Below are 14944 nucleotides of genomic sequence, written 5' to 3' on the forward strand. Positions count from 1 at the left end.
GAGAAAACAGTTGTTTGTAGTCATATACAGAGATCACTGTTAAAGCTGAGCCTGTGTGCAACTCCATTTTCAGTCTCACGCCTGCCACTTGTGCAGTAATCCTTATTACTCTTAGATCATCTGTCTCTTTCACGCTGTGAAGTTGCAGACAAGACAATTCACTTTCGTCTGAGTCGTTTTCATCAGAACTGCTTTCTTCCATTTTGTGTGCATTGTTGTGTTTTCCTTTCTGGGGTTTCTTGTTTCTCTGTACTTTGTCCTTTTTCTGCTGTTTACTATCTTTGCATACTCTGCCAGTGTGGCCCTGTTTGCCACAGTTTCTGCATTCTTTGTCTTTAAACCAACAGTCATCAGGGGCATGTGACATGTTCCCACAACAGTAACATTTCTTTCCTTCATTTCTGTTCGGTGACATTTTATTCGTAGCATATTCCAGAGATTTTTGTTGTATCTCTGAAGCACTCCGTGCTGTTGTTTCTGTTGATACTGTAATGTTCAGCGCCTTCTCTAATGTAAGGTCTTTTTCACCCAGGAGCTGCTTCTGTGTGGTTTCACAGTGCATGCCACACACTATCCTGTCCCTCAATGTGTCCAATAGACCAGCTCCAAATTGACAATGTTCTGATAATTTGCACAATTCAGCACAATATTCAGAAATGCTTTCATTTTTGCTCTGATTCTGTTTGTGAAATTTAAATCTTTCAGCAATGACCAGTGGTTTGGGGTTTAAATGCTGTTGGAGAATGTCTACTATTTGCTTGAACATTTTGCCAGCTGGCTTTTCAGCGGTTAACAAGCTCCATAGCAGCCCGTATGTTTTTGCTTCCATAATACTAAGTAGACCCGACTGGTGGTATAGTGGCATCAGTGCCGGACTTCAGGAAGATATGTCCTGAGTTTGAATCCAGCTGGCTCCCCTGCACACTGTGCTGGGTTACGAGCTGGTCATTTCTTTGGAAACTCACCCGGCAGAAGGCAATGGCAAACCACTGCTGTAACTTGCCTCGTACGCGGTTCCCCACTACGTCAGAGAGGCGTGGAGGGAAATCGTCTGCTAACAGTAGAAACCCCGGATGCGACATACCTTTCCTTTCCAATACTGAGTAAGACGCTGGCTTTCTTTTCATCATTAGCACTGTTAGCCTCACAATATAACTCCACTCTCTCGGTGTAAGCTGCCCATTCTGGGGCAGGCAGTCCCTCAGCTCCTGGGGGTCAGCGCCGGCCGTGGTCTCGCCTGGATGTGCTGCAGCTCCGACTGCGTCTCTTGGTCTCCTGACGTTCCTGACCCCGGCTGTGCTCCTGCTTCCTTTCGGACTCGCGGCCTCACTCTGCCTCCTCCCTCTCCTGGGCTCGTTCCTTGCACTCTTCCTCCGAGTGTTGTTATCAACTAAAACACGGTGTTCTGATAGGTTCATTAACCTTCGTCACCAACTTGTTGTGTAACCAGGCCACATACACAACAATGTTATTAATAAAAGTGCTGGAGACGGGAGCTAAGGTTCATGGTTCTTTACTGGCAGAAACCGAAATCGACACACACATACAGATCAATACGCGCCTAATAGCACATGCAACGACGTGTTACTAAAATATAAAGTAGTCCCTTATTATAATGTAGGCTATACAGTACAGAAGGGATGGGGGTGGGGAGAGAAGACGTGCAGTGGTGATATGGGAGTTATTAGTTAGGGGAACAGAAAAGAGATTCTGTGAGCAAGAATGAGGCTGTCAGATGGTATGTTGCCTCCCAGGTGCCAGGATCCGGGACATCTCCGATCGAGGCCTCCGTATTCTCATGGGAGGGTGAACAGCCAGTAGTGTGGTCTGTGTAGGTACCAATGATGTGGGCAGGCCAAGTGACGATGTTCTGCTTAGGGAGTTGGGTGCCAAGTTAAAGGGCAGGACCTCCAGGGATGTGATCTCAAGATTGCTATTTGTGCCCCATGCTAGTGAGGTCAGAACTAGGAAAATTATACACTTTAATATGTGGCTAAAGAGTTGGTGAAGAAAGGAGCGCATATGATTTTTGGATCATTGGGTTCTCTTCCAGGAAAGGTGGGAGCTGAACAGAAGGGGTGGTTTGCACCTGAAATGGAGGGAAATTAATATCCTAGCAGGAAAGTTTGCTAATGCTGCATGGTGAGTTTTAAACTAGAGATGCAGGGGGTTGTGTCAGAACAATTAGTGAAGAGGTTGTGGAGGCAGATGTTGGTAAGACCTCAGACAAAGTCATAAATCAAAAAGATATGCATGGTGTGAGCTACACGTATTTCAATGTAAGAAGTAGCGCAGGAAAGGCGGAGGAGCTCTGTATGGAATTATAACATTGTAGCCATTAGTGAGACTTGGTTGCAGGAAGGGCAGGACTGGCAGCTCAATATTCTGGGGTTCTGTTGTTTAGATGTGACAGCAGGAGGGATTAAAGGATGAGAGGTGACATTACTTGTCAGAGAAACTGTCATGGCAGTGTTCAGTCAGGACACACTGGAGAACTTGTCTAGTGAGGCGTTATGTGTAGAACCGAGAAGTAAGAAAAATATGACCATGTTAAATGGGCTGTATGACAGGAACCCAACAGTCCAAGGCATTTAGAGGAACAAATCTGTAGGGAGGTAACAGACTGTTGCAAGAAACAATGTTGTTATAGTAGGTGATTTTAACTTTCCACATATTGACTGGGAATTCCTTACTGTAAAAGGACTAAATAGGATAGAGTTTGTCAAATGTGTTCAGGAAAGTTTCCTTCATCAGTACATAGAAGTCCCAATGAGAGAGCATGTGATACTGGATCTGCTATTAGGGAATCAGACACGGCAAGGTGTTCCCAAAGTGTAGGGGAATACTTTTGCATCGTGACCACAATGCCATTAGTTTCAAAGTAAATATACAAAAGATTGGACTGGTCCACAGGGTTGAGATTCTAAATTGGGGAATAGATAATTTTAATGGTATCAGAAATGATCTGGCAGGTGTAAGTTAGGACCGGCTGTTTTCTGGCAAAGGTGTACTTGGTAAGTGGAAGGCCTTCAAAAGCAAAATTTTGAAAGTACAAAGCTTGTATGTGCCTGTCAGAATAAAAGGTGAAGGTAACGAGTGTAAGGATCCTTGGTTTTCAAGAGAAATTGAGGTCCTGGTTAAGAGATTAAAAAGGTGCATAGCAGGTCTAGGTGCTTGTGGAATATAAGAAATGCAAGAGAACACTTAAATCAGGAGGACTAAAAGAAGGAATGAAGTTGCCCTGGCAGATAAGGTGAAGGAGAATCCTAAGGGATGCTACAGATATGTTAAGAGCAAAAGGATTGCAAGGGACAAAATTGGTCCTTTGGAAGACTAAAAAGGTAATCCATGTATGGAGCCAAGCAGATGGGGGAGATGTTAAATGCATTCTTTGAATTTGTATTTACTCGGGAGATGGATACAGAGTCCATAGAAGTGAGGCAAAGCAGAATCAAGTTTATGGATCCTGTACATATTACAGAGGAGAAGGTTAATGCTGTCCTGAAGGAAATCGGGATGGATAAATCTCCAGGGTTGGACCCTACAGGAGGCAAGTGCAGAAATTGCCTGGGCTCTAAGAGATTTTTAAATCATCTTTAGCGACAGGAGAGATACCAGACGATTGGAGGATAGCCAATGTTGTTCTGCTGTTTTTTTTAAAAAAAAGTCTCTAATCATAAATCAAGATCTTATAGGTAGGTGAGTTTGACATCGGTTGTGGAAAAGTTATTGGAGGGTATTCCAAGGGACTGGATATATCAAGTATTTGGATAGACGTGGACTGATTTAAGAATAGTTAGCATGGCTTTATGCATGGTTGTTCATGTCTAACCAATCTTGTAGAGTTCTTCGATGAAGTTTACAGGAAAGTGGATGTTGTCTACATTGGACTTCAAGTAAGGCATTTGACAAGGCCCTGCATCGGATGGTAATCAGAAGGTTCGGTCACTTGGCATTCAAGATGAGGTAATAAATTGGATTAGACATTGGCTTTTTGGGAGAAGCCAGAGAGTGGTAGTAGATGGAGGCTTGTGACTAGTGGTATACAGCAGGAATTGGCGCTGGATCCTCTGTTTCCCATCTTTTTTTTGTCATCCAATTTGTGGATGACATCAAGATTGGGGGTGTAGTTGACAGCGAGGCAGGCTATTGTGAGTTGCAGAGGGATCTGGACCAGCTGGAAAAATGAGCTGAAAGCAACGTGGTTGAACAAAGGGATCTGGGAATATAGATCCATAATTCATTGAAAGTGGTGTCATCTACAGGTAGGGTCATTGAGAAAGCTTTTGACCTTCATAAATCAATGTATTGAGAATAGGAGATGGGATGTTATGTTGAAGTTGTACAAGGTGTTGGTGAGGCCTAATTTGGAGTATTGAGTGCAATTTTGTTCACCAACATCCAAGAAAGATGTAAACAATTTGAAAGAGTACAGAGAAAATTTACAAGAATGTTGCAGGGTCTGGAGGACCTAAGTTATAAGGAAAGACTGAATAGGTTAGGACTGTATTCCTTAGAATGTAGAATTCTGAGAGGAGATTTGATGGAGGCATAGAAAATTGAGGGGTATAGATAGGATAAGTGTAAGTGGTCTTTTCCACTGAGGTTGAGTGGGACTACAACCAGATCATGGGTTAAGGTGAATAGCTTAAGGGCAATCTGAGGGGAAACGTTTTCACTCAGGGTCGAGACAGTGTGGAATGAGCTTCCAGCACAAGTGGTGCAAGCAAGCTCAATTTCAAACCTCCAAGAGAAGTTTGGATAGGTACATAAATGGTAAGGGTATGGAGAGTTATGGTCTGTGTGCCGGTCAATGGGACTAGACAGTTTAAATGGTTCGGCATGTACTAGATGAGCCGAAGGGCCTGTTTCTGTGCTATACTTCGCTATGACTCTAATTTTGATTAAATAGATGGGAAACTTCAGAATGTCATTGCCAATCAGTCACACCTCAAGCCCTTCTAACATTTCACGCTAGTGGAGTTTTAGTTCACATTTATTTATCACATATACATCAAAACGTACTATGAAACGTGTCGTTGGCTGTAACAGCCAACACATCCTAGAGATACACTGGGGGAAGCTGCAAGTTTTGTCACACATTCCAGCGTCAGCATAGCAAGTCCACAATGTTCAAAAGAACAACCGCAAAACAATCCTCTTTCCCTCCTCCTATCCACCCACTCATACAGTTTCCCAACTCTATGATCGGCCTCCAGCCTCCACTTTACTCGCAAACATCAGCCCCTGACTTCCCCAGTGGATTTGCAGACTCAGGGCTTCGGCCATCAGTCCTCGACTTCTAGATTTCTGATCAACGTTTGGGTTTCAATCCTCATTATCAACCCTAATACTTGCTGATGATGGGATCCCAAACTCCAGGCTTCAAACTCTGGACATGCCGACCTATCTTCCTCGGCGATCACGAGCCCTTGTCCTGCCTGTGTGGACCCCTGAACCTGTGAAGGTCTTGCTGACCTGAGGTGAGCGGGGTGGGTTGGGGGGGGGGCGTCAGCCCACATCCTTGTTGGTTCACACTAATAATGGGAAGTTTGTAGTAAAGGTTCCTGCACCAGATATCTAAAATGATTTGCATGATATATTTATCACTTTTATATAGGAAACTCTGCATTGGAAAGTAATTTAAAGCCTTGTGAATAATTGAAGATCTCAGAGGAACTGTGTATCTGCATCGGATGATGTGAGCCACAGGAGTTTAAAGGAGTAGCCTGAAGAACAGTAGTGCAGTGTTTGGAGACAAGACTGCAAAAGCTGAAATATGGGACACAAAAAAACAAACAATGGAAGAACTTGCACAAGAGATTCTAAAGATGCTGGAAATCTGGAGCAACACAGACACAAAATGCTGGTGCATCTATAGAGGAGTAGTTGTTCATTTTCCTCCACAAATGCTGCCTGACTGCTGAGTTCCACCAACACTTTGTATGTGTTACTGCAATGGAAGAACTCAGCAGGTGAAGTGACATCTGAGGATGCCAAAGGGTTATTGAGGTTGAGACTACGTCAAGACTGACAGGGATTAGAAAATATTGGCAGTACAGGTTTTGGGAGGAGGATGTGAAGGGGCAGGGAAAGGAGATTATGACAGATGGAAGTGGAGGTGGGGAGAGGAGAGTGAGTGGATGGGAAGTTGAGCAATATTCGTGCTGCTTTAAAGTTTTAAAGCCACAATTATAATTGCACTTTTTTATACAACAAAGTATTACCACAATCTGTACAATAGGGGGAAGAATTGTAATGGGTGTTAACTATATCTTACCAAATAAGGAAAATCACTGGCTTTGCCAAACACTGCTTTGACTATTGTTTTCACAAGGTGTCACAAGCAAAAACAGAATTCAAAAGGAAGGATTCAGTGAAGATAAATAACCTTCCATCTGCTATCTTGTTGCTGCAAGTGGTCTGGAATTATGTTACTTTATAAACTAGTCTTATTCTACAGAGTATAGGTATGAAGTGGAATAATTCTAATCTGTGTGTGGAAATTCATATGTTTATACTGCAAGCTGATGTTGTACAGCATCAGCTCCATTTACAAACAATTTAATAATTGGGAATATGTAGACTTGTTGCTCTGAGAGTAAAACTGCTGGACGTTGGAACATAAAAGATTGGGGAGAGGTTTGATAGAGGTGTACAAAATTGTGAGAAGTAGATAGGGCAAATGCAAGCAGGCTTTTTTCCACTGATGTAGGGTGGGACTACAACTAGAGGTCATGGGTTAAGGGTGAAAGGTGAAAAGTTTATGCGGAACATGAGGGGAAATATCTTTATTCAAAAGGTCATGAGAGTGTGGAATGAGCTTCTGGCACAAGTGGTGCATGCAAGCTCAACTCCAGCATTTAAGAGAAGTTTGGATAGGTACATGGATTTGAGGGGTATGGAGGGCTAATGGTCCGTGTGCAGGTCAGTGGGACTAGGCAGTTTAAATGGTTCAGTATGTATTAGATGGGCTGAAGGGCCTGTTTCTGTGCTGTACTTTTTTTATGACTTTATGTTCCACTGGGCTGATCAATCTGATATGTACGCAAGTGCTTAATTTATTTCTACCCAAAAGAATGACATTGATCTCAGATATTCACACAGGATGAACAAGTATCACAAAATAAGCAAGTATTGTTTCTTCAAAGTAAATTTATCAAAGTACATGTATGTCATAATATTCTACCCTGAGATTCATTTTCTTGTGGGCATTCACAGTAAATGGAATGATGCACAATATAATCAATGAGAAACCGCACAAAGCAGAGGTTGACAAATGACCAATGTTCAAAAAATGACTAATTGTGCAAATACAAAAAGAGAAGAAAAAAAATACTAAAGATAATAAATAAGCAAGAAATATCGAGAACACGAATTATAGTCCATAAAAGTGAGTCCATAGGTTTTGGAATGAGCCATATATTCCTGATACTGCACTCTCGTGTTGCTACCCTCCTGTTTAATTTTTAAGGACAGAATTGGTGTTGATGGTAAAGCCTAAAGAGCGGGGGTTTCCAACCCTTTTTTTGTCATGGACCCCTACCCTTAATCGATGAGTCAGTGGACCCCAGGTTGGGAACCTCTGCTATAGAACATGCTCCTCATGATGCATGAGTTATATGTATTATCCTTGAAGAAATGATGTCCTGTTCAGGGCGAACCTGCAGTTTTTATCTTCAATCTACATAAAACTTTAAATATACAAGTTACCATATTTAGATTTTCCTGTTACATTTGAGGTCTATCTTGTTAAACTTGTTCCTGGAGTGACGACACACCTATTGTTTAAATAAGCATCTCTTATGACAAGCAAATTGTTTATTCTTGTTTATTCCTGTCCATTGATGTTGCCTAACCTGCTGAGTTCCTCCACCATTGTGTGTGTTATCTCTCTTATGATTAATTGTGACAAACCTAGCACTACTTTACATCATATGAATATGACATAGCTGCTTGTAGAATGTTTCAGTAAGACATTAAGTACAGTAATGGACTTTGGAGTACCTGAAGTTCCAAGCGCAGTTTACATGATGAGTCCTTCTTTGTCATCTTGCACCTCTTTTGGATGAAAAGAAATCCCAATTGTTAACTGATTGCAAATTTGAAGAAATTTGTAGTAACGTAGCTTCCCCAACATCAGCAGACCTGGTACTGGAATTTAAGTTGAGAAATTTGGGTAAGCTTCTCCCCTGTAAGTATTATTGTTGCTTGAGAACAAGCAAGTGTTGATCCATGGGGCAGTGGAGAATGTTTGTCTGTAATTTTGTTTTGCATGTAGGTGAATACTTTAATTGTTTTTGTTTTCAGTATAATGTATGCCCCCTAGCCAGATACTGACACAAAAGTCATCATTTGCTTCTGGTTCTCTTGCTAACCAGTTTAAATCCAATTAACTACATTTTTTGTTGTGTTTTCATTCTTGAAGCAATGAAATTTGGCAGCCAGTTTATACTAAAATTTTCCACATAGTAGTAATATTCACCACATCTGTTTTATAGATGTGAATTGAGAGTTGCTCTCCAGGACACCAGGAATACCCTCTATTCTTGTTGTAAATAGAGCCATCTGGTTTCTTGCATCCACCTGAAAGGCTGGTTTGACCTCAGTTTAACAATGTATCTTGACGAGTGGCATCTCCAACAGTGTAGCACTCCCTTCATATTGCATTGACTTGAATGAAACTTGAAGTCAATCTTCAGACCTCTGAGAATATTGCCAGCTAGGCAATTGCTGAACTCACAACACGCTGGAGGAACTCAGCAGGTCGGGCAGCATCCATGGAAACGATCAGTCAACGTTTCAGGCCGGAACCCTTCATCAGGACTGAAGAGGGCAGGGGCAGAGGTCCTATAAAGAAGGTGGGGGAGGGTGGGAAGGAGAAGGTTGGTACGTGCCAGGTGAAAAAACCAGTAAGGGGAAAGATAAAGGGGTGGGGGAGGGGAAACAGGGAGGTGATAGGCAGGAAAGGTGAAGAAGGACTAGGGGAAAGCACAATGGGTAGTAGAAGGAGGCGGAACCATGAGGGAGGTGATAAGCAGCTGGGGGAGGGGGCAGAGTGAAATAGGGATAGGGTATGAACATAGAATTCTCCAACTTCCGGTAGTTCCCTCCCCGTCTTCTCCTATCCCTATTTCACTCTGCCCCCTCCCCCAGCTGCCTATCACCTCCCTCATGGTTCCGCCTCCTTCTACTACCCATTGTGTTTTCCCCTATTCCTTCTTCACCTTTCCTGCCTATCACCTCCCCTACCCCTTTATCTTTCCCCTTACTGGTTTTTCACCTGGAACCTACCAGTCTTCTCCTTCCCACCCTCCCCCAACCTTCTTTATAGGGCCTCTGCCCCTGCCCTCTTCAGTCCTGACGAAGGGTTCCAGCCCGAAATGTTGACTGATCGTTTCCACGGATGCTGCCCGACCTGCTGAGTTCCTCCAGCGTGTTGTGAGTGTTGCTTTGACCCCAGCATCTGCAGAGTATATTGTGTTTACAATTGCTGAAATCTGTATTCCACCAGTGACTAGTGTTACGTACCCCGTAACTGGGTTGCCAAACCAGCAGAAATGGATCACTCAGTTGGAGTCTGGATTACTAGAACTAAGAAAGTTTTATTAAAGAAACAAGCAACACAGTACTCTAATCAGAAGGTTAATAAATGCAACAGTTCAGCAATGATAACCATACATGTGCACAGAATTAAGATAACAGGATCAATCAAGCTCTATCGCTGTCTAGGGGTAAATGACCAATTTCAAAGTGACGCAAAGTTCAGTTCAATTTTAGTTCAGTTCAGTTCACAGACAGTGGGGGGAAGGAGAGAGAGAGCAAAACGAATGAATATTCAAACGGCTTCCACACACAGACCTTCGCAGTCAGCTTTCGTGCGAGCCCTTTGTGATGTCATCTGAGGTCACTGACCGTGACCCCTCCGTTTCCAGATACGATCGTTTCCTTGTGCTGAACCTGGCACCCAGGCAAGGGTGGACACACACCAGGTTCCCGCCGATCGTGCCTTTCCACCCTGTGCGTTTATGGCCCGGTACTTCCCACTGACTTGTGAGAGATGCACCGCTTCCAGGGTCTTGTTACCTCGGGTGTCGTGTGTGTGTCCTGCCCTAGCGAACCTGTCCCTTTTTACCCCCCTGCTGGGGTATCGCCTGTCCATCACTTCAAACAGTTCAGGGTTCAAAGGGGGAGCCGCTCTTGACAGCTCTCTATCTCCCGTCCCTTCATTGCACATCTCCAAATGCTGCTCCATTGTTTTCCTTATCTCTCTCTCTCTCTCTCTCTCCTGAAGTCAGGCGGTAGACCAACTGCTGATTCCACTGGTGCCAGCACAGGACAGCTACATCTTAATCAATGTGTATTCTTGTCACACTTCCCTCCCTTTTAAGGATTTTTACTGGGGGTAAAAATTACAAACATGAATACATTATTTGATACACACACAAATATACATCTTTATCAGCTATTTGGCTAATACAGCGAGTTTGAAGTTGTCAACACCTGACAGACAGTCAGCCATCGCATTTTCTGTTCCTTTTATATGTGTTATTAATAATCCCTTAGACCAGGCTCCAACTTAGCAAACTTCATAGTGGCCAAAAACACTGATGAATTGCGATCAATGTAACCTCTCATTTGGTTTTGTCCCGGACCACAATACAAGGGTCGTCCCATTCCGACTTAGTTTTCTCTAGCAAGGGCTTAGTAGGAGGGGGAGGGGTAGTGACGGCAGAGTTATTGCAAAACTTCCTACAGTACCCCACCATCTCCAAGAGCCTTCTGAGGGCCCTCTTGTCTGTCGGGGTTGGGAGGTCAGCGATAGCCTGCACTGTAGCTTGCATCGCTGCCAGCTGCCCCTGTGTCACCACAATTCCCAGGTAAGTGACCTTCGTGTGGCCGAACTCATTTTTTTCAAGGTTCACTATCAAGCTGGCTTCAGACAGCCGTATTAAATTGCCAATACACACCTCTGTGTTCGTCAGCCCTTTAGTCACTGAATTACTCATTCTATATGAATGTTGCTTGCTAGGCTACCTAGTGTAGCAGACACCACCCAACGTCCCGGTTCTTTGCATTGCCTCGGGACAATCAAACACACGGGTGCGAGTCGTTTAATTACTTCTCCTAAAGAGTCGCTTTGTTCGGGGATTAAGGGAGAGACCCTATCAGCAGACTTGGCCAAAACAATAGCCTTCTCCCATCTGATCGATACCATACTCATCTTTTCAAAATGGTTTTTTTCTCTTATCGGGGGGACCCTAGCTTCATTGATTTCCGCGCTAACCCCGACTAGGTTTGTTAGCGTATCAAAAACCTGTGACCGTCTCAGTTCGCGTCAGTCATAATCAATAACATCCTTCCCCCTGGGCAGCTGGTAAGCCTCTTTCATGATTCCACCAACTGTTTCCTCCAGCACCGCAAAATGTCCACCGGGGGGTACCTTGGGGGCCAGGTTAAAAACCTCATCCCCATAACTCTTGCACCACCCCCCATTCCTCATCTGCGGGCACGGCACTTGGTCTCCCTTGCTTCCTTAGCACTTCCTCCTCCACACAATAGCCTACTAGTTCCCTTGTTAAGTCTGTGTCAGAGAGAGCTGTCTCTGCCAAAACCATCAGCCCCTCGTCTCGCTCCTGCGTCTGCACAAATTCTTTCCTGGCTGCTGCTACGTCTGTCCCAGCTCCCTCACTACCTCTTGTCTCACTACACTCCTTCTTTTCACTTTCTACCCCCGTCTCATACAAGGCTGGCAGAAACGTCTCAGCTAAATTCACTACCGCGGTCCCCTGATGAACCTGTGAGTCCATGGGCGGGGCCTCAATGCTGGCAGGCTGACCTGTCAATCTCACAACTGGGAACATGATTCCCCCGGCGACGTCATTACCGAGCAAGACTTCCACGCCTTTCATCGGTAATTCGGACCTCACCCTGATCATGACTAGTCCAGAGACCAGGTTGCTTTGTAAGTGTACCTGGTGCAAAGGGACTGTCTCTGTCCCTTCTCCAATACCTTTGACCTTGACCTCCCCAGTCTGGGTCTCTGAGCTAAACTCTAATACACTCTTCAGTATCAGTGACTGACACACTCCCGTGTGTCTCCAGATCCGCACTGGAACTGGTTTTAACCCCTCCTTCACTGACACCAATCCGGCCGAGATAAACCTCTCGCGCCCTTCCTGAACTTTGGCAGACCTGTCCCTCCCTAGCGGTTCGTTTACCAGCTCGATACAGCCAGTCAAAATCGCTGTTTTTCCTTTTCCCATCTCCTTCTTTGGTCAAAGCACCTGGATGCAAAGTGTCCGACTTTCCCGCAATTATAACAGATGACCCCAGGAGACTTCCTACCAGACTGCTCCCGGTCTACCTTATCCTTCTCACGGTCTACCTTATCCTTCTCACTAGTCCCCGGCTTACTTTCTGACTTTTCTGGCGGACTCTCCCCGCCGTCCTGACTACCCTTCTGGTAGCCTTTACTCGGGGAAAACTTCATTTTATGCGTCAACGCATACTCATCCGCTAACTTAGCAGTTGCGGCTAACGTGGCTGCCTCTTTCTCATCTAGGTAGGGTCTTATACCCTCAGGGACACCACCTTTAAACTGCTCAATCAGGATCAGCTGTAGCAGTCTGTCATAATCCCCCTCTACCCCCTTTGAGGCGCACCAATGCTCACAATATGTCTGCATCTCACGGGCAAACTCTAAATATGTGCGGTCCCACTGCTTCCTCGCATTCTGGAACCTCTGCCGGTATGCCTCCGGGACCAACTCATAAATCCTGAGGATGGCCTCTTTCACCACCTCATACCTCTGGGCATCTTCCGCGGACAAAGCCGAGTAAGCTTCTTGGGCTTTCCCTTTCAGCACACTCTGAAGCAAAACAACCCACTTATCCCTCGGCCAGTCCTGACTTACAGCCACTTTTTCGAAATGGAGAGAGTACCGATCCACGTCGGTATCGTCAAATGGGGGAACCAGCCTAACCTCCTGGGTCGCCCGGAACCCTCCACCTTGGTTCGGCACGAGCCGCTGCTCTGCACTTATCTTTAACTTCTCCAGCTCGAATTCTTTCTTTCTTTCTTTCTCTCTCCCTCTCCCTCTCCCTCTCCCTCTCCCTCTCCCTCTCCCCCTCCCTCTCCCCCTCCCTCTCCCCCTCCCTCTCCCCCTCCCTCTCCCCCTCCCTCTCCCCCTCCCTCTCCCCCTCCCTCTCCCCCTCCCTCTCCGCCTCCCTCTCCCCCTCCCCTTTTTAACTGCTTCTCTTCATGTTCTAACTGTCGTACCCGGAACTCGTGCTCGAGTCTCAGTTTTTCAAGCTGTACCTGTACCACGTCTCCGGCAGGTTTTTCAATAGTCAACACCCCCAGCTCGCCTTGGGGAAACACACCTTTTGATACATAGTGCTCTACGATAGCCCTGTGTATCTCCTCTCTCCTCATTGTCGACTTCCCCTTAGCAAGATTCAACCGTTTGGCCACAGCTACCAATTCCGATTTCCTGGCATCCTCTAATGCCTCCAAGGTCGGCGCCTTTATAAATTCCTCAGCCTCCATTTCTGCTGTTTGTCTTTTCTTTCTTTCGGGAATTTTAACCCTATCAATTACACCGTCCCAAATTTAGCGTTCAAAATCCCGGACGAGCCCCCACTTATGTTACGTACTCCGTAACTGGGTTGCCAAACCAGCAGAAATGGATCACTCAGTTGGAGTCTGGATTACTAAAACTAAGAAAATTTTATTAAAGAAATAAGCAACACAGTACTCTAATCAAAAGGATAATAAATGCAACAGTTCAGCAATGATAACCATACATGTGCACAGAATTAAGATAACAGGATCAATCAAGCTCTATCGCTGTCTAGGGGTAAATGACCAATTTCAAAGTGACGCAAAGTTCAGTTCAATTTTAGTTCAGTTCAGTTCACAGACAGTGGGGGGAAGGAGAGAGAGAGCAAAACGAATGAATATTCAAACGGCTTCCACACACAGACCTTCGCAGTCAGCTTTCGTGCGAGCCCTTTGTGATGTCATCTGAGGTCACCGACCGTGACCCCTCCGTTTCCAGATACGATAGTTTCCCTGCGCTGAACCTGGCACCCAGGCAAGGGTGGACACACACCAGGTTCCCGCCGATTGTACCTTTCCACCCTGTGCGTTTATGGCCCGGTACTTCCCACCGACTTGTGAGAGACGCACCGCTTCCAGGGTCTTGTTACCTTGGGTGTCGTGTGTGTGTCCTGCCCTAGCGAACCTGTCCCTTTTTATCCCCCTGCTGGGGTATCGCCTGTCCATCACTTCAAACAGTTCAGGGTTCAAAGGGGGAGCCGCTCTTGACAGCTCTCTCTCTCCCGTCCCTTCATTACACATCTCCAAATGCTGCTCCATTGTTTTCCTTGTATCTCTCTCTCTCTCTCCTGAAGTCAGGCGGCAGACCAACTGCTGATTCCACTGGTGCCAGCACAAGACAGCTACATCTTAATCAATGTGTATTCTTGTCACACTAGGTAATTGTCATTAGTGGTGAGAATTTCAACTGGTAATGCCATTTGCATCTGTTGCAATTGCCAACAGTATTATGGCTTTAACTTTGCTACTGCTGTACAGCTTTTAATTTATTTACTTTACTTCGAATGAGTTTACATTTACAGTATATTGATAAGATACGGTGCATGAATAATTGCTGCTGCATTTGTATAGCCAGTGTCATAGATGCAGCATGAGGTGCTCAGAGTCCATGCAAGCCATGAAGTCGCCTTTTCTTTAATCCGACTGAACCCAAGCCGCTTAAACTGAGTCAGCAACCCTGAGCTGTGATACTACGCCACCCAAACCCAGAGACAGACCTCAAGCTTTTTCCCCATATGCACCTAAGACAGTCTGTGGAGCAACTGCAATTTATGTGTATGTAGTTTTCTGAGCTTAAGGCGGATGTATTAATATGCGCTGT

General features: G+C 45.1%; 1 protein-coding gene across 3 annotated transcripts in view; it reads left to right on the forward strand.

The window, feature by feature from the left end:
• Positions 1–14944, forward strand: part of LOC140203191 (BAR/IMD domain-containing adapter protein 2-like 1) — a 148658-nt gene that overhangs the window by 82777 nt on the left and 50937 nt on the right. The window contains exon 12 of one of the 3 annotated variants that reach the window (XM_072269117.1): positions 5621–5843. The exons of the other annotated variants lie outside the window; for them this stretch is intronic. Coding sequence (XP_072125218.1) covers positions 5621–5642 — 22 coding nt within the window. The 3' untranslated portion in view covers positions 5643–5843. Of the gene's footprint in view, positions 1–5620; positions 5844–14944 lie in introns of those variants that run through there. 3 annotated transcript variants of the gene reach the window in all.

Source organism: Mobula birostris, chromosome 9, assembly GCF_030028105.1.
Source record: "Mobula birostris isolate sMobBir1 chromosome 9, sMobBir1.hap1, whole genome shotgun sequence".
Lineage (NCBI taxonomy): Eukaryota > Metazoa > Chordata > Chondrichthyes > Myliobatiformes > Myliobatidae > Mobula > Mobula birostris.